At 41.0% G+C, this 18,146-nt stretch overlaps 1 protein-coding gene across 2 annotated transcripts; it reads left to right on the top strand.

Annotated features, from left to right (window-relative positions):
- The first annotated feature begins 933 nt into the window (after positions 1 to 933).
- On the top strand, positions 934 to 16,180 carry LOC121572668. 2 transcript variants are annotated; one of them, XM_045212536.1, is made up of 9 exons: positions 934 to 1,121; positions 1,302 to 1,853; positions 2,081 to 2,342; positions 2,713 to 2,830; positions 2,990 to 3,095; positions 3,252 to 3,487; positions 14,317 to 14,475; positions 15,636 to 15,767; positions 16,099 to 16,180. In XM_045212536.1, exons 1-9 carry the CDS (start codon positions 1,041 to 1,043, stop codon positions 16,106 to 16,108), a joined length of 1,656 nt encoding a protein of 551 aa, XP_045068471.1. In that variant the 5' UTR covers positions 934 to 1,040; the 3' UTR covers positions 16,109 to 16,180. The 2 variants fall into 2 exon arrangements, with proteins under 2 accessions (XP_045068471.1, XP_045068470.1); XM_045212535.1 differs by having other exon boundaries at positions 2,677 to 2,830.
- The last annotated feature ends 1,966 nt before the right edge of the window (positions 16,181 to 18,146 follow it).

Below are 18,146 nucleotides of genomic sequence, written 5' to 3'. Positions count from 1 at the left end.
TTCTGACAGTTTGTGCAGAAATTATTTGGTTGTGCAAACCCACAGTTTCATCAGCTGTCTGGGTGGCTGGTCTCAGATTATCCCGCTGGTGAATAAACTGGATGTGGAGCCTCCTGTAGCTCAGTTGGTAGAGCATGGCGCTTGCAACGGCAGGGTTGTGGGTTCGATTCCCATGGGGGGCCAGTATGAAAAATGTATGCACTCACTAACTGTAAGTCGCTCTGGATAAGAGCGTCTGCTAAATGACTAAAATGTCCTGGGCTGGCGTGGTTACACGTGGTCTGCGGTTGTGAGGCCGATTGGACGTACTGCCAAAGTCTCTAAAACGACATGGAGGCGGTTTATGGTAGAGAAATGAACATTATATTCTCTGGCAACAGCTCTGGTGGACATTCCTGCAGGCCAATTGCCTGCTCCCTCAAATATTGAGACCTCTGTGGCATTGTGTTGTGTGACAAAACTGCACATTTTAGAGTGGCCTTTTATTGTCCCCAGCACAAGGTGCACCTGTGTAATGATCATGCTGTTTAGTCAGCTTCTTGATATGCCACAGCTGTCAGGTGGATGGATTATCTTGGCGAAGGAGAAATGTGTGCACAGAATTTGAGAGAATTAATCTTTTATGCGTATGGAAAATTTCTGGGATCTTTAATTTCAGCTCATGAAACATGGGACCAACACTTTACAAGTTGCGTTTATATTTTTGTTCAGTGTATATTTATATAGTATTTACAAATTCATCACATATTTATGATTTTATATGGGAATCAAAAAGCTTTCATGAATGTTCACCATGTGCTGTTGTGCTAATCAACACTGTCAACAGACCCCATTATGACATCACAATGTAACGGAACCCTTGCCATGATGTCATTGCTGGTTCCATCTGACTGGCAAAATTCTATTTCCACTCATTTCATGATAGATCTCTCACAGAGATAGGTTAAGTTCTTATTTAGAGAGTGTTAATATTAATCATCAATGGCTTATCGAGGAAGAAAAACAAGTGAGTTTGACAAACTCCAGAAGAGAACTCTCAGATGAAGAGTGTCATCGAAAACTTGAGGAAGCAAAACATGGCTTTAAACAAACAGGGTGACCAGGACAAGTCTTCAAGTTTTGTAAGGTTCAGTAGTTTTTCAAAAGTTTTTCAAAAATATCACTGTGTTTATTTTGTGGTTTCATAGATATACAGTAGGCTTACATCCATAAAATCTTTAGCTTAAAAGCTTTGTATGACACACTGTAGAAACTATTTTGACTACTTCACTTCTGCTATTCATTTCACCATTGTGATCCAGGGCTATCAGGAGAGCTACACAATCCCAGAAGGCCATCGTGGCTTCATCAGTGACGCCAGACTTCGGCAGATGCAGAGAGCTGAGAGAGAGGCCATGGAAGCAAAGCAAAGGAAGATAAGTGCTGTCCATGAGAATTACGTCCGGACTGCTCTCATCGGTGTTGGCAGCACCTTCGCGCACCACTTCATCCCCACTATGCAGTGCACTCTGCGCCCGAAAACTCCACCAAGGCCTTTGCCACGAAGGCTTGAACACATAGCTCTGGCCCCACTGAAGAACGTGGTGGGGGTGGACGGAGCCCAAGTTCGACCCGGATCTCACTCTCTGGAGTCCATCCAGGTAAAGAAGTCATTCAGCAGTAGTAGCGTGCATCCTGTCCCCAACCCTTCCACTGGAGCTCCCTCCAAAAGGGGCAAGAAGAGGAAGGGCAGGCGGGGAGTCAAGGCCCTGAAAGTCCATTCGGACCAGGGCTGTGCTGACAACAACGGACCCATTGACCTGTTGGAGGAGGTGAGGGCCATCGAGGCTCACCTGAAGGAGGAGGCCTGGAAGGTAGGATGGACTTCGAATTTATTGTAAATGTGCAAATTTGCAGTTCGGGATTATACTTGGACTGATAAATTGCCAAACTAGACAGTGGTTCCATGTCTTAGGACACTGTCTATGACAGCATGATAGAATAGATCATAGAATACAAGATCTCTCTAATTATTAGTTTATGTATATAGTTCTATATGTATTTCTATGATAGGAGCATTATTTTCTGGTCTACTCCAAAGGTGGTACATGAGTTGAAGGCCATGGGCAGGAGAAGTTTGAGCTCGGTCATGTCTATGGGGGAAATAGTCACCAGCTCTCTGGGAAGCCTGAGCTCAGTGGATATGAACACCCCTGCGGAGCTCCGTGACTACTTGGATGTCGGGACCCCGGTCAAGCCGCGTGACCCCACACCCAGGCCTACTCCCCCTCCTACCAAGCCCAGGAGCCAACTGCCTCGGCCTATAAGGTTCCTTAGACTGCCAAAGGCTGCCACCGGCTCAGGTCAGTCCCTCTCATGTACTCACACTAATGACATTCGACGGGAAGATGAAGCTAGGTAGATTGATAGGAAGACAGTAGGAAGGGAAGGGACACAAATGGCTTTTCATATGACTTTTTTTTCCAGCTTAGCCCAGGGCTAAGACATTTTTCCACATTTGCTTTGCTTGTTTCACATTGAGATAGTCTTTGCTGAAGGCTAACTGGGTGAGCACCAAAAAATGTGTGCTAAATGTAGAATTATATGATGTCATAATGAACTAAGATGTTCAAGTGTTAAAAGCTAAAAACAGATATGGAAATTAATAAATTAATGAATATATATATATATATACAGTTCACAGACAGATAGATGTCCACTGTAAACCCATAGACAAGAAGGCAGCCAGTGAGCCAAAGGACCAAATAAAGACCAGCTTGCAGCCCCTGTCCAACCCAGAGCAGGCCCTGACTAAGACCTTCCAGCTGCTCCGCTCTGCCTCTGATGACTGGTGAGCATTCACTGTAGACAAGACCAATGGAGCTAGGCTAAAGGAAGCCTTGTAAATGTAGATTTTAGCTACAGAGCGTAGAAACTACAGGGAGTCCTAATTGATGAACATCATCATAATGTTGTGGAAATTGCTTATGTTTCTTTCACTGAATTGCAGGGAGAAGAAGATCGAGGGCTTTACCTCTCTCCGTGCGTTGGCTCAGAACCACATGGACATGCTGATGCCTAAACTCCATGATATCTGCCTTGCCATTATAAATGAGGTAGCTGTATTCATTCACTGCCCTATTTATTCATCTGCACAAATCTGCTACATTTGGAGAACAAGTCAAGACAAATGATTGTGTCATGTTTCTGATGTTAGTGGGTTGTACTGCTCAACATTAATAGCTGGTCCTGTGTGTGTTATTATGATTCAGGTGAAGAACCTGCGCTCTGCAGTGTCCTGTGCTGCCATGGCCACACTGGGTGACATGTACGTCCACCTCCAGAGGGCCATGGACAGTGAGGTGGAGGGGACGGCACGCGTGCTGCTGCACAAAACCAGCGAGTCCAACACCTTCATCCGGCAGGGCGCAAACTTTGCCCTGGGTCACATGGTGCAGAGCTGCACCCCTACCCGTGTCATGAAAGCCCTGCTGGTCGGTGGGCTGAGGTAAGGGGGGAGAGGGATTAACAGTCACTCACTAAGGGATAGATCCTAACTTCCACAAATGTTCACTTTGTCTCACATTGAAAGTTTGACTCGAGTGGAAGTTAGGATTCACTCCAAACAGCCCTGATGTGACAATGCAGTAGATCATTGATATGTAGTGAACTTTCTAGTGCAAAATGGTCACTGCTTGCTTAGGTATACTACACATTAGTATTAGGGCCAGGACAATACCAGTATCACAATATTTTTCCGATGGCAAAAATGAAAACACGAAGCAGAACTCACTCTTTGGTCCTTAAAAAAAAACTGCTGTATGTAAAATATTGTGTGCTATAGCTTGGAAATAAAAAATAAATATGACTCAGGATGACAACATAATGATATTTGTTTCCAACATTACAGCTGTTTTCCTAAAGAAGTGAAATCCGCTTCGTGTTTTGGATACTGGTATGTCCCGGCCCTAGTTAGCAGTGGATGTGTGTCATCTCTACACAAGAACGTTTCGTAACACTTTATATGAAAGTGATGATCCAGAGCAGGACCGGCTCTAGCCTCTTGGGGGCCCTAAACTAGATTTGGTTGGGAGACCCCCCCCACCAAGCAGGCAAAAAAATTATAACGGCGGAGAGAAAAATGATATTTTAAAGTTAATTTCCTGCAATTCGACACATTTTTCCATGGGGCGTATATATATATATTTTTGCAGTTTTAAAGCTTATTTCCTGCTATTCTACCCATCTTGCCATGGGGTGGAGAAAAATGTTTGCCATTTTAAAGCAAATTTCCTGCAATTCTGCATATTTTGCCATGACTTATGCCATGTTAATGACATCTGAGTGAAAATGACTCAAAATGGGCACCCTTGAGGTCAGGGCCCCTGGCCACGTGCCCTGGGTGCCCGTTAAATTTTCGTCCATGATTACTACAAGTTTAGATAACTGGCTAGACTAATTTACCAATCTAAAAATTATTAGCTGACATGGCTAATTGAGTAACTGTCAGTGACTGACAAAACAAGAGAAAAACTGCTATTCTACTATTTTAACTCTCAGCAGTAAATTGAGACGCCGACTGAGTTCCTAAAAAAATACAGTATATATAATTATTTGGGTCGGGGGCCCCCTAAGCGACCGCTTATGTCGCTTATGCCTGGAGCCGGCCCTGCTCAAGAGCTTTTGTATAATTTCATCCAGTAGTTTTGAAAGTAGTGCTCACAAGCCAAAACTGGTCCCCGAAAATTGTGCACAATTGTGTACTATGACATCCATTTCATATGATATGTTACGTCCTGCAAAAAAATTCATGAAATAAAAAACTATTTGTTTTGCAATTCCTATGATATGTTACAAATTCCGAATCGCTTAAAGCTAGAATCCTTAATTGAAACAATAACAAAGCGTCACCCCGCCTCTGTTTCGGTAAATAGCTGAGGGATGGGCCTTGAGAAATGTAACCACTGTCAAATTCCTAGACAGAGTTATGGATGCAAGGACTGACCATCCATGATATCAAAATTATAGTTGTAACCATTATTTGAGGCTATACAGTGTTTGTTTACATGTACATTGTTTACAAACATTGGAGTAAAACAAGCTTATATTTTGGGGTCTGAACTAAGCCCATGATGCATTTCAAAGTTATATTCTTCAAGTATCAATGGGTATATATAATTAATTTATAAGTCCAAAAATGGATGTCGCAACTAAGGATTCAAGCTTGAATAAATCATATATAAACACTTTTTAGAAAGAGTTTACTTACCATTTATTGATCATTGTTCCTACATTTGTAAATGTCAATAAGCAATCTCTAAATAGTCATTTACGCATTAATAAACTCTATTTTAAATGATATATTAATGATTTATACGATAATGAATCAAGTGTTTGATCATAGTATGTTCAAAATCTGTAACTGATTAATCCTGTACTACTAATGGATTTATAAACCAGTTATAAAGGAGATATTGTCAACTCATAAGATTATGTATAAGCCATTTGTTAATGGTTGATTAATGGTTTGACTCAACATTTATATACATATTTACAAATATTTTTATATACAGTATGTCATGAATGGTATATTTATTAATGTTTATGAGTGCATTTGTAAATGTGAGTACATGCACTTACTAATACCTCAGTTGATGATTAATGTAGCTCCTTATAAACCATTTACTAATTATTAATAAACGATTTCGCAGCCTCTAATTTAGTGTGCACCATGTATACTTTATAAACATTTATAAATGACTTGTTACTCCCCAAAAGCTGGCCACATTAGTAGACAGTACCTGATGCTCCAGCAATGGCTAAAAATAACCTAAAACATGCAATGATAATAGAAGTACAAAATACAAGTATAAGAAAAATAATTACATTAAAAACAGAGCATCTCCAGAATCTATTTTATTGCATGAACTTCTTGCTTCACAACTGCAGCCATTAACAAAGGCCTGATAAATCACAAGTGATCATCAACTTCGGCAACTTGCACTTGAACAAAATATTTGCAGTGCTATATCGCCATTTAACAGGCTATGACTTCTCTCTCCGTCTCTGACCATGCCTAGAGTATTGCATTGTAATGTTTGTTAATGTCTTGTAACTGAAGTTTATGCCTTGTATGTGATTCCATAATTCTATTAAATATCTGCTTTTCGTATTCCACTCTCAGACCAATTCTTGCTAGTCAACGTCAACTCAATGCTTAATGCTTGCATATTTTAATTATCTTTATGGAGTCAGATTAACATTTTTAATAGGCTAATTTCATAGTCTTATTACGGGTTACAGGTGAGATATACACAGTATATATGTAAATACTTATATATCAAATATTACCATTACTAAATTGGAGTTTATTCTATTAGATTAACTGATATATAACAAACACATGGCCTACGTAATGGCGAATATGCAAGCAATCTACACTGCTCAAAAAAATTAAGTGAACACTTAAACAACACAATGTAACTCCAAGTCAATCACACTTCTGTGAAATCAAACTGTCCACTTAGGAAGCAACACTGATTGACAATACATTTCACATGCTGTTGTGCAAATGGAATAGACAACAGGTGGAAATTATAGGCAATTAGCAAGACACCCCAATAAAGGACTGGTTTTGCAGGTGGTGACCACAGACCACTTCTCAGTTCCTATGCTTCCTGGCTGATGTTTTGGTCACTTTTGAATGCTGGCGGTGCTTTCACTCTAGTGGTAGCATGAGACGGAGTCTACAACCCACACAAGTGGCTCAGGTAGTGCAACTCATCCAGGATGGCACATCAATGCGAGCTGTGGTAAGAAGGTTTGCTGTGTCTGTCAGCGTAGTGTCCAGAGCATGGAGGCGCTACCAGGAGACAGGCCAGTACATCAGGAGACGTGGAGGAGGCCGTAAGAGGGCAACAACACAGCAGCAGGACTGCTACCTCCGCCTTTGTGCAAGGAGGATCAGGAGGAGCACTGCCAGAGCCCTGCAAAATGACCTCCAGCAGGCCACAAATGTGCATGTGTCTGCTCAAACGGTCAGAAACAGACTCCATGAGGGTGGTATGAGGGCCCGACGTCCACAGGTGGGGGTTGTGCTTACAGCCCAACACTGTGCAGGACGTTTGGCATTTGCCAGAGAACACCAAGATTGGCAAATTCGCCACTGGCGCCCTGTGCTCTTCACAGATGAAAGCAGGTTCACACTGAGCATGTGACAGACGTGACAGAGTCTGGAGACGCCGTGGAGAAAGTTCTACTGCCTGCAACATCCTCTAGCATGACCGGTTTGGCGGTGGGTCAGTCATGGTGTGGGGTGGCATTTCTTTGGGGGGCCGCACAGCCCTTCATGTGCTCGCCAGAGGTAGCCTGACTGCCATTAGGTACCGAGATGAGATCCTCAGACCCCTTGTGAGACCATATGCTGGTGCGGTTGGCCCTGGGTTCCTCATAATGCAAGACAATGCTAGACCTCATGTGGCTGGAGTGTGTCAGCGGTTCCTGCAAGAGGAAGGCATTGATGCTATGGACTGGCCCGCCCGTTCCCCAGACCTGAATCCAATTGAGCACATCTGGGACATCATGTCTCGCTCCATCCACCAACGCCACGTTGCACCACAGACTGTCCAGGAGTTGGCGGATGCTTTAGTCCAGGTCTGGGAGGAGATCCCTCAGGAGACCATCCGCCACCTCATCAGGAGCATGCCCAGGCGTTGTAGGGAGGTCATACAGGCACGTGGAGGCCACACACACTACTGAGCCTCATTTTGACTTGTTTTAAGGACATTACATCAAAGTTGGATCAGCCTGTAGTGTGGTTTTCCACTTTAATTTTGAGGGTGACTCCAAATCCAGACCTCCATGGGTTGATAAATTTGATGTCCATTGATAATTTTTGTGTGATTTTGTTGTCAGCACATTCAACTATGTAAAGAAAAAAGTATTTCACAAGATTATTTCATTCATTCAGATCTAGGATGTGTTATTTTAGTGTTCCCTTTATTTTGAGCAGTGTATATTTTTGAGTTATGGCAATCAACTCGTATTAATGATTTGATTAAAAAAGGCAAGAATGTTCTCACATTTGATTCGACTAAGGATTAAATTCTTCAGTACTGGAAATATACACTGAGTATACCAAACATAAGGGAGGCAGGGGGGTCTGGTGAACACGTCAGGGTTATATGGTGGCAGGCAGAACAGCAGAAACAGGGTCAGCAGCACGACCAGGTGGACTAGGGATGGGGACAGCCAGGAGTCGTCAGGCCAGGTAGTCCTGAGGCATGGTCCTAGGGCTCAGGTCCTCCGGGAGGGGGGAGAGAGAGAGAGATGGGAGAATTAGAGGGAGCATATCTAAGATCACACAGGACACTAGATTACACCGGATACAACAGAATGACCCTAGCCCCCTGTTCAAAGGCACTTTAATATTTTGTCTTGCCCATTCACCCTCTGAATGGCACACATACACAATCCATGTCTCAAGGCTTAAAAATCCATCTTTAACCTGTCCCCTCCCCTTCATTTACACTGAAGTGGATTTAACAAGTGACATCAATAATTTGATTCACCTGGTCAGTCTATGTCATGGAAATAACAGGTGTTCTTAATGTTTTGTATACTCAGTATATTGACATGCATAAGAAAAAATCCAAGAGGATGTTAATTTTAAAGCTTGCTGTGTTTTTACTCAGGAAAAAATAATAGCGACACAGCTAACTAGTGATGAACATCCCAGAAGACATTAGAGAGCAAAATAGAGCAGTTGCAAGCAGAACTTCAAGCATACAAAAAATTGAATTTATCTGACTAGTTCATTTCTACATGACGCGCAGCGAGATTTGTTCGAATAGAGTACAAATAGGCTCCAAAGCGACATGTCTGACTCAGATACAGATAGCAGGATGGATGCACAGTCAGTCCCACCTAGTGTGTGGTGTGCGCGTCCACGCCAGAGTATGTGAGCGGAGCAGAGCTGGAGTGCAGCAAAGAGTGGAGCTTGCCCAATTTGACTGGAGAGTGGAGCGAGTTTCCCAGAGGCTGGAGCTTCGGCTTTCTCATCCCCTCCAATTTCGCTACAGTAGTTCTCCAATAGCACTCACTTCACGAGCTCAGGGCATGCCCGGCCCAGCATGCATTTGTAATCTACTTGTGTGCCACTATAGCACCTTGCTTTAGCTACTGTCATCTAGTATGGTCAATATTTTCATAAAGAAACTGATAAAACACACAGGTGATAAATCAAGGTGACTTACAAAGATGAGGACCAATAGCAAGAGAGGGAGTGTGGTGGTGTAGTGTCCACAACTAAAGAATCATTATGGAATCTGAAAAGACAGGTATTCCGAAAGCATGATGGTGTACTTACTGCTAACAGAAAGGAACGAGCAGGGTACCTAGCTTAAATGTGTCATTGTAGTAAATTAATTGTAAACAAAACATTTTATCTCTAAAAAGTTTAGTTAATTTTAATTCTATTATCTATACAATAGGCCATCATTGATTTTGGCCCAATAGGTCTGGCATATTACCTCTTTCAAGGAGCTTTCCATTTTGATAGGTTTATTTTACCTAAAATCCTTTAGGCCTACCTACAGAAAAATAAAAAACCAACTACGGATCCCTGCCCAACCTGGCATTAGTTTCCCAAATGGTGTTTAGCATCCCCAGTGGCTCTGCAGGAGCTGAGAGGGTATTCTCTGCGGCTGGCCTGCTCTCCAGGCACCATCACATGAGCCTGAAGCCACAGACTGGCCAAACTCATGTTTCTGAATTCAAAGGCACTGAGCCTAATAAGGCATTTTTCGTTTAATTTGTATTTTATTCTAAGTCAAACAGCCTATGTGTGCAATTTAAAGACTATAATGATTTAATACAACAAAATGTTTGTCACGCCCTGGCTCTGGGGACTCTAGTATGTTGAGCCCGGGTGTGAGTTTTCATTTGTTTTTCGTGTCTAGTTGTTGTATTTCTATGTTGGCCAGAATGGTTCTCAATCAGAGGCAACGAGTGTCAGCTGTGGCTGGTTGTCTCTGATTGGGAACCATATTTAGACAGCCTGTTTTCCCACAGTGGTTGTGGGATCTTGTTCCAGTGTGGTTTGTGTTTGACCGAGGACGTCACGTTATTGTTTTTGTTCATGTTTTCATTATTTAATAAATATGTTCACCTTTCACGCTGCGCCTTGGTCCACTCACTCTAACGATCGTGACAATGTTGTTTAAATGCTCAGTCCATGCCAGCCTAGTGTGTTGCTCTCGCAAATGCTTCACAATTTTTTATATTTGTAGGCTATCGACTTGAAATTATACATCCTAAATAATCCTTCTTAGGCTACCTGTCTGACTCCTGACCTATTTAGAGTGTTTATATGCTGTTTAATACGACATGTAGCCTATTTGAAATGATGAGCGCTTCTTACAGTCACCATTTCCTGTTGTTTATTAAAATACTTTTAATACAAATCATATGGTTTGGTTTCAACACTTCAAAACCAAATGGTAGGTTATATACCACGACTTCCAGCCAATCAGCATTCAGGGCTCGAACCACCCAGTTTATAATTTCAATAAAAAAATCGGAGTTGTTGACCAATAGTATACTGTGAAAGTGAACTTCCAATCAGATATCAGACCTTTGCATGTCTAAAGCAGAAGACAATGCTACCTGTGATGCTGCTAGGACCATGAACTGCTGGTCTGAAGATTGTCTACAGTGACTACAGTGCTGGCCATCCAGATCGTTTCAAACACTTCTGTCTGATCCAGAATCAGATGTGTTCAAGGGAGGATTATATAGGGCCCATAAGTAACTCTTTACACTGTATGCAAGAATTTCCTCTGTGTTGTCTTAGGAATGCTGCATTATCTCACCAACCCCCTCTTGTCACCCCTCTGGGTAGCAGAGGTTTTATTTTATGTATTTTTTATTTAACCTTTATTTAACTAGGCAAGTCAGTTAAGAACAAATTATTATTTACAATGACGGCCTACAGGTTCAGTTGTCTTTACATCCTGTAGGTCTGATATCTGATTGGAAGTTCATTTTTACAGTATCCTATTGGTCAACAACTCAGAATATTTTATTCTAACAACTCAGCGGCTTATAAAAGAGTCTTAGATTCATTGTCTCTCTCTTTTTCTTTGTTCCTGACCTGCGCTGGTGACCTCTTAGGGCATGACCTTTTAGGCTATGACTTCTCTCTCTCTCGCTCTCTGATCATGCTTAAAGTATTGCATTGTAATGTTTGTTAATGCCTTATAACTTAAGTTTATGCCTTGTATGTGATTTCATAATGTTAAATATCAGCCTTTCCACTCTCAGACCAATTCTTGCTAGTCAATGTCAACTCATTGCCTAATTCTTGCTTGCATATTTTAAGTATCTTTATAGAGTCAGATAAACATTTAATATATAAATACTTATACAGTTGAAGTCGGAAGTTTACATACACCTTAGCCAAATACATTTAAACTCTGTTTTTCAATTCCTGACATTTAATCCTAGTAAAAATCCCCTGTTTTAGGTCAGTTAGGATCACCACTTTATTTTAAGAATGTGAAATGTCAGAATAATAGTAGAGAGAATGATTTATTTCAGCTTTTATTTCTTTCATCACATTCCCAGTGGGTCAGAAGTTTACATACACTCAATTAGTATTTGGTAGCATTGCCTTTAAATTGTTTAACTTGGGTCAAACGTTTCGGGTAGCCTTGCACAAGCTTCCCACAATAAGTTGGGTGAATTTTGACCCATTCCTCCTGACAGAGCTGGTGTAACTGAGTCAGGTTTGTAGGCCTCCTTGCTCGCCCACACTTTTTCAGTTCTGCCCACACATTTTCTATAGGATTGAGGTCAGGGCTTTGTGATGGCCACTCCAATTCCTTGACTTTGTTTTACTTAAGCCATTTTGCCACATCTTTGGAAGTATGCTTGGGGTCATTGTCCATTTGGAAGACCCATTTGCGACCAAGCTTTAACTTCCTGACTGATGTCTTGAGATGTTGCTTCAATATATCCACATAATTTTCCTTCCTCATGATGCCATCTATTTTGTGAAGTGCACCAGTCCCTCCTGCAGAAAAGCACCCCCATAGCATGATGCTGCCACCCCCGTGCTTCACGGTTGGGATTGTGTTCTTCGGCTTGCAAGCCACCCCCTTTTTCCTCCAAACATAATGATGGTCATTATGGCCAAACAGTTCTATTTTTGTTTCATCAGACCAGAGGACATTTCTCCAAAAAGTAAGATCTTTGTCCCCATGTGCAGTTGCAAACCGTAGTCTGTCTTTTTTATGGCGGTTTTGGAGCAGTGGCTTCTTCCTTGCTGAGCGGCCTTTCAGGTTATGTCGATATAGGACTCGTTTTACTGTGGAAATAGATGCTTTTGTACCTGTTTCCTCCAGCATCTTCACAAAGTCCTTTGCTGTTGTTCTGGGATTGATTTGCACTTTTCGCACCAAAGTACATTCATCTCTAGGAGATAGAACGCGTCTCCTTCCTGAGCGGTATGACGGCTGTGTGGTCCCATGGTGTTTATACTTGCGTACTATTGTTTGTACAGATGAACGTGGTACCTTCAGGCATTTGGAAATTGCTCCCAAGGATGAACCAGACTTGTGGAGGTCTACAATTTATTTTCTGAGGTCTTGGCTGATTTCTTTTGATTTTCCCATGATGTCAAGCAAAGTGGCACTGAGTTTGAAGGTAGGCCTTGAAATAAATCCACTGGTACACCTCCAATCGACTCAAATGATGTCAATTAGCCTATCAGAAGCTTCTAAAGCCATGACATCATTTTCTGGAATTTTCCAAGTTGTTTAAAGGCACAGTCAACTTAGTGTATGTAAACTTCTGACCCACTGGAATTGTGATACAGTGAATTATAAGTGAAATAATCTGTCTGTAAACAATTGTTGGAAAAATTACTTGTCATGCACAAAGTAGATGTCCTAACCGACTTGCCAAAACTATAGTTTGTTAACAAGACATTTGTGGAGTGGTTGAAAAATGAGTTTTAATGACTCCAACCTAAGTGTATGTAAACTTCCAACTTCAACTGTATATCAAATACTACCACACTTCAAAGTAAATCAATTTAATATACACCATGACAATGTTTGTTATGTTTTTTATTTAGGAAGGTCTTAAGAAACATTATGATATTTTATTTATTTATTTCTAAATAACAGAATAGCATATTTTGAGTTGAATTATGTTACTGGGCTTAGTTAGCCAAAGCTCGACTTCAAGTTCAGTCTGCCATCAAGTCGAAACGGTCCTATGCCAATATGTTTTCACTGTGGTGACGGAAAAGGGATATGGCTTGAAAACTTTATCTCAATCCAGGGATGGAAGGTGTCGCTGTATTCCTAATTGTCCCATTATCGAAGCCTCGAAATCGAGAAGATTGAAATAAAATACTGCTAGTTTTTAATTAACTGCCCTTTTCATCAGCATGCTAGGTTACTAGCATGCTAAAGTAGCTTATTAGACTCCACAACACTTCCGGCAGCAACTCACCCCAATGCTAGACGTCACATTTTAATGGAATCCATTTTGTCTTATACACTTCCTTGTGTTGTGTACTTCTTCTTTTACTATTCCATGATTTAGGTTATTTTTAGCCATTGGTGGAGAGGTACTGTCTACTGATGTGACCAGTTTTGGGGGAATAACAAGTAATTTATAAACATTTATTTACATTTACATTTTAGTAATTTAGCAGACGCTCTTATCCAGAGCGACTTACAGTTAGTGAGTGCATACATTTTCATACTTTATAAAGTATATATAGTGAACACTTTAGATTAGGGTGTATTAGTGAGATACTGAGGTATTAGTAAGTGCATGTACTCACATTTATAAATGCACTCATTAACAATTAATTAATACACCATTCATGACATATATAAGTCAAACCATTAATCAACCATTAACAAATGCCTTATAAATAATCTTATGAGTTGACAATAACTCCTTTATAACTGGTTTATAGTACATTAGTAGTACATTATTAATAATTTACTAATTGTGAACATACTATAATCAAACACCTTATTAATTATCTTATAAATCATTAATAAATAATTTAAAATAGTGTTTATGAATGTGTAAATAACTATTTATAGATTTCTTATTGACATTTACAAATGTAGGAATAATGAATAAACTTTACAAACAGTTTATAAATGGTTTATTAAGGGACCTTAATATAAAGTGTTACTGAACATTTTCATCCATCGATGAGACTTCATCAATACAAACCATTATCATTTGTCTCCTAACTCATATATCTCTATGACCTGTCACTAATGTTCTCTGTTTGTCCTTCCTCAGCCACCGTAACGCTGTGGTGAGGAGCTGCACTGCTCAGCACCTGGAGAGACTGGCTGAGGTCATGGGGGCGGCTCATCTCCTGTCAGGGAAGAAAGAACTCACTGACCGTTTCTTGATTGCCGTCAGTAAACTGGCTGTGGACCCTGCACAGGAAGTCAGGTGGGAAGTTCATCCTGTATAGTTGCTTGCTTAAACATAATGGCCGGCCTAAACTAAGGCTGGGATTCAATCCATGGCACGCTATAGCACTAGACCACCGACAATGCACCTTTTAAAGGTTTTTTACACTTGAGTCGACATCTGCAGCGTTTACCACAAATACGAATTGAAATTGCCTTTAAAAGCCACATTGTCAGCTGTCTAGAGCATCTACGCTAAAGGGCGCCATGGATTGAATTGTGGCCTCAACTAAACCCATCTAAAGACAGAACGCCTTGAAGAACATGAAGTAGCGGAAGCGCTATTCCAAAACAACCACAGGTGCTCTTGGAGAGGAATAGTAATTGAAAACCAAAAGGAAAAATTATAAACACAAATAGATGCTAGGTGGCATAGAAAAATCCAGGTCCAGGCACTCATGTGGGTTTGAAAGTTAAAAAGTCAAAGCATAAGCCAAAGGCTTTTGCCAAAAGCTTTTTACCTTTAAAACCCACATGAGTGCCTGGACTTTTATGTCACGTTGCACCTATTTGTGGATATAATTTTTCCTTTTGCTTTTCATTTAGAGACAGAAAGTCTTTATGTCAACCCCTTTCAAACATCAAACAGATCCTATTACACTTTACAAATTGAACACAGTCAATCTTCAGACACAACAACCAGACACCAACCAGACAAAACAACCACACAACTGTAGACAACACTTGGATGACCTGGGTGACCCCAAACTGATTATCAACATAGTTGCCATTTGGGTTGTGTTTGTTAGGGCACAAAACTTTTAAAAACATTTTGCAACGGAAAAAATAGTCAGTACCTGATTCAGTTTCTTTCCTTCTATTTGGTGCCTAATGAAGACAACCCTACCTGATCACAATGGTCAGCCTGAGCCAAGCGCTGTGCAGATTCGCTAAGATTTTTATAATAACGAACGGTTAATGACCAGTTGTTAGATAGTTGAGATGATTTGTAGATCAGGTAATGCAGTGCATTACTCAAACCGACCCTCTTGCAAATTCTACCTAATGTACAGTATGTCTTATTTTGATGGGATAGTTTTTCTCAGGTTGCCATCAATTGTGTACTGTTTTTAATCACAGACAGCAGAAATTGTTTGATCTGTCGCACGTTTAAGATGATATAAATATCTTTGTCCATAGGCATCATGGTCGCAATATCTTGAAAAATTTAGCCACCTATAGTGACTTTGCTAAAATGTGGGACAAATTCGCTCCGAAGAAAGAGCGAGAATCCTTGAGGGAGGTCATCGCTAAGCTTAACCTCAAAGCAAGGTACGTTCTCTCTGGATGAGTGGAAGAAGTATGACAAATGAGTTGATATGATTACAGAAATCCAATCCCACTGGGCACAGACGTCAGTTCAATGTCTAGTTTTGATTTACATTTGGGAAATCAACCAAAATGTGAAATCAACCAAAAATGGATGACATTACCTTATGTTGATTACTTTTTGAAAATGTAATCAGGTTCACCATCATCACATAGATTTTTGTTGTTGTTGAAATGACGTGGAAACAATGTTGATTCAACCAGTTTTGGCCCAGTGGGATAAATGTAATATACTGTAACATTCTATCTTTCTGTCTTTTCTATTTTTCAACAGGAATATCTAAATAATCCCCAACTTGACTATATACAGTGGGGAAAAAAAGTATTTAGTCAGCCACCAATTGTGCAAGTTATCCCACTTAAAAAGATGAGAGAGGCCTGTAATGTTCATCATAGGTACACGTCAACTATGACAGACAAAATGAGAGAAAAAAAATCCAGAAAATCACATTGTAGGATTTCTTATCAATTTATTTGCAAATTATGGTGGAAAATAAGTATTTGGTTAATAACAAAAGTTTCTCAATACTTTGTTATATACCCTTTGTTGGCAATGACACATGTCAAACGTTTTCTGTAAGTCTTCACAAGGTTTTCACACACTGTTGCTGGTATTTTGGCCCATTCCTCCATGCAGATCTCCTCTAGAGCAGTGATGTTTTGGGGCTGTCGCTGGGCAACACGGACTTTCAACTCCCTCCAAAGATTTTCTATGGGGTTGAGATCTGGAGACTGGCTAGGCCACTCCAGGACCTTGAAATGCTTCTTACGAAGCCACTCCTTCGTTGCCCGGGCGGTGTGTTTGGGATCATTGTCATGCTGAAAGACCCAGCCACGTTTCATCTTCAATGCCCTTGCTGATGGAAGGAGGTTTTCAATCAAAATCTCACAATACATTTACCCATTCATTCTTTCCTTAACACGGATCAGTCGTCCTGGTCCCTTTGCAGAACAACAGCCCCAAAGCATGATGTTTCCACCCCCATGCTTCACAGTAGGTATGGTGTTCTTTGGATGCAACTCAGCATTCTTTGTCCTCCAACCACGACGAGTTGAGTTTTTACCAAAAAGTTCTATTTTGGTTTCATCTGACCATATGACATTCTCTCAATCCTCTTCTGGATCATCCAAATGCACTCTAGCAAACTTCAGACGGGCCTGGACATGTACTGGCTTAAGCAGGGGGACACGTCTGGCACTGCAGGATTTGAGTCCCTGGCGGCGTAGTGTGTTACTGATGGTAGGCTTTGTTACTTTGGTCCCAGCTCTCTGCAGGTCATTCACTAGGTCCCCCCGTGTGGTTCTGGGATTTTTGCTCACCGTTCTTGTGATCATTTTGACCCCACGGGGTGAGATCTTGCGTGGAGCCCCAGATCGAGGGAGATTATCAGTGGTCTTGTATGTCTTCCATTTCCTAATAATTGCTCCCACAGTTGATTTCTTCAAACCAAGCTGCTTACCTATTGCAGATTCAGTCTTCCCAGCCTGGTGCAGGTCTACAATTTTGTTTCTGGTGTCCTTTGACAGCTCTTTGGTCTTGGCCATAGTGGAGTTTGGAGTGTGACTGTTTGAGGTTGTGGACAGGTGTCTTTTATACTGATAACAAGTTCAAACAGGTGCCATTAATACAGGTAACGAGTGGAGGACAGAGGAGCCTCTTAAAGAATAAGTTACAGGTCTGTGAGAGCCAGAAATCTTGCTTGTTTGTAGGTGACCAAATACTTATTTTCCACCATAATTTGCAAATAAATTCATTAGAAATCTTACAATGTGATTTTCTGGGGTTTTTTCCCTCAATTTGTCTGTCATAGTTGACGTGTACCTATGATGAAAATTACAGGCCTCTCTCATTTTTATAAGTGGGAGAACTTGCACAATTGGTGGCTGACTAAATACTTTTTTTCCCCACTGTATTTGTTTCTAAATATTTGCACATTTCCCAACTTGACTATTATCCCCTCCAGTCCCCAAACTCCAATATTTTCAGAACTCGCTCATTCTAAGAAATTTGACCCTATCATCCAAACCCCAATGTAAATGCAGCTTTAAGCTGCATTGACTCCTTGTCCAAGTCCTGAATCCACTATAAGGCGATATCAACCACATTCAAAGCACTAAATGACCTTGCCTCAAAGCACGTATCTGATCTACCAGCCCAACAGTGGTCTACTGAAACCACTGACCTCTACACCATCCTCAAAACCAGCAGTCCTCTTTTGGAGCCAGATTGGTCAGTGCTCCTGTATGGCACCAACATTGTGGATTTTCATCCAATACTTATGGACTATGAGAACATTCTTTGGACAATAAAATGAGGTGAAA

The sequence above is a fragment of the Coregonus clupeaformis genome, unplaced genomic scaffold, assembly GCF_020615455.1.
Source record: "Coregonus clupeaformis isolate EN_2021a unplaced genomic scaffold, ASM2061545v1 scaf0018, whole genome shotgun sequence".
Lineage (NCBI taxonomy): Eukaryota > Metazoa > Chordata > Actinopteri > Salmoniformes > Salmonidae > Coregonus > Coregonus clupeaformis.
Note: the sequence above shows the minus strand (reverse complement) of the source record. Positions and strands in the feature narration are given on the sequence as shown.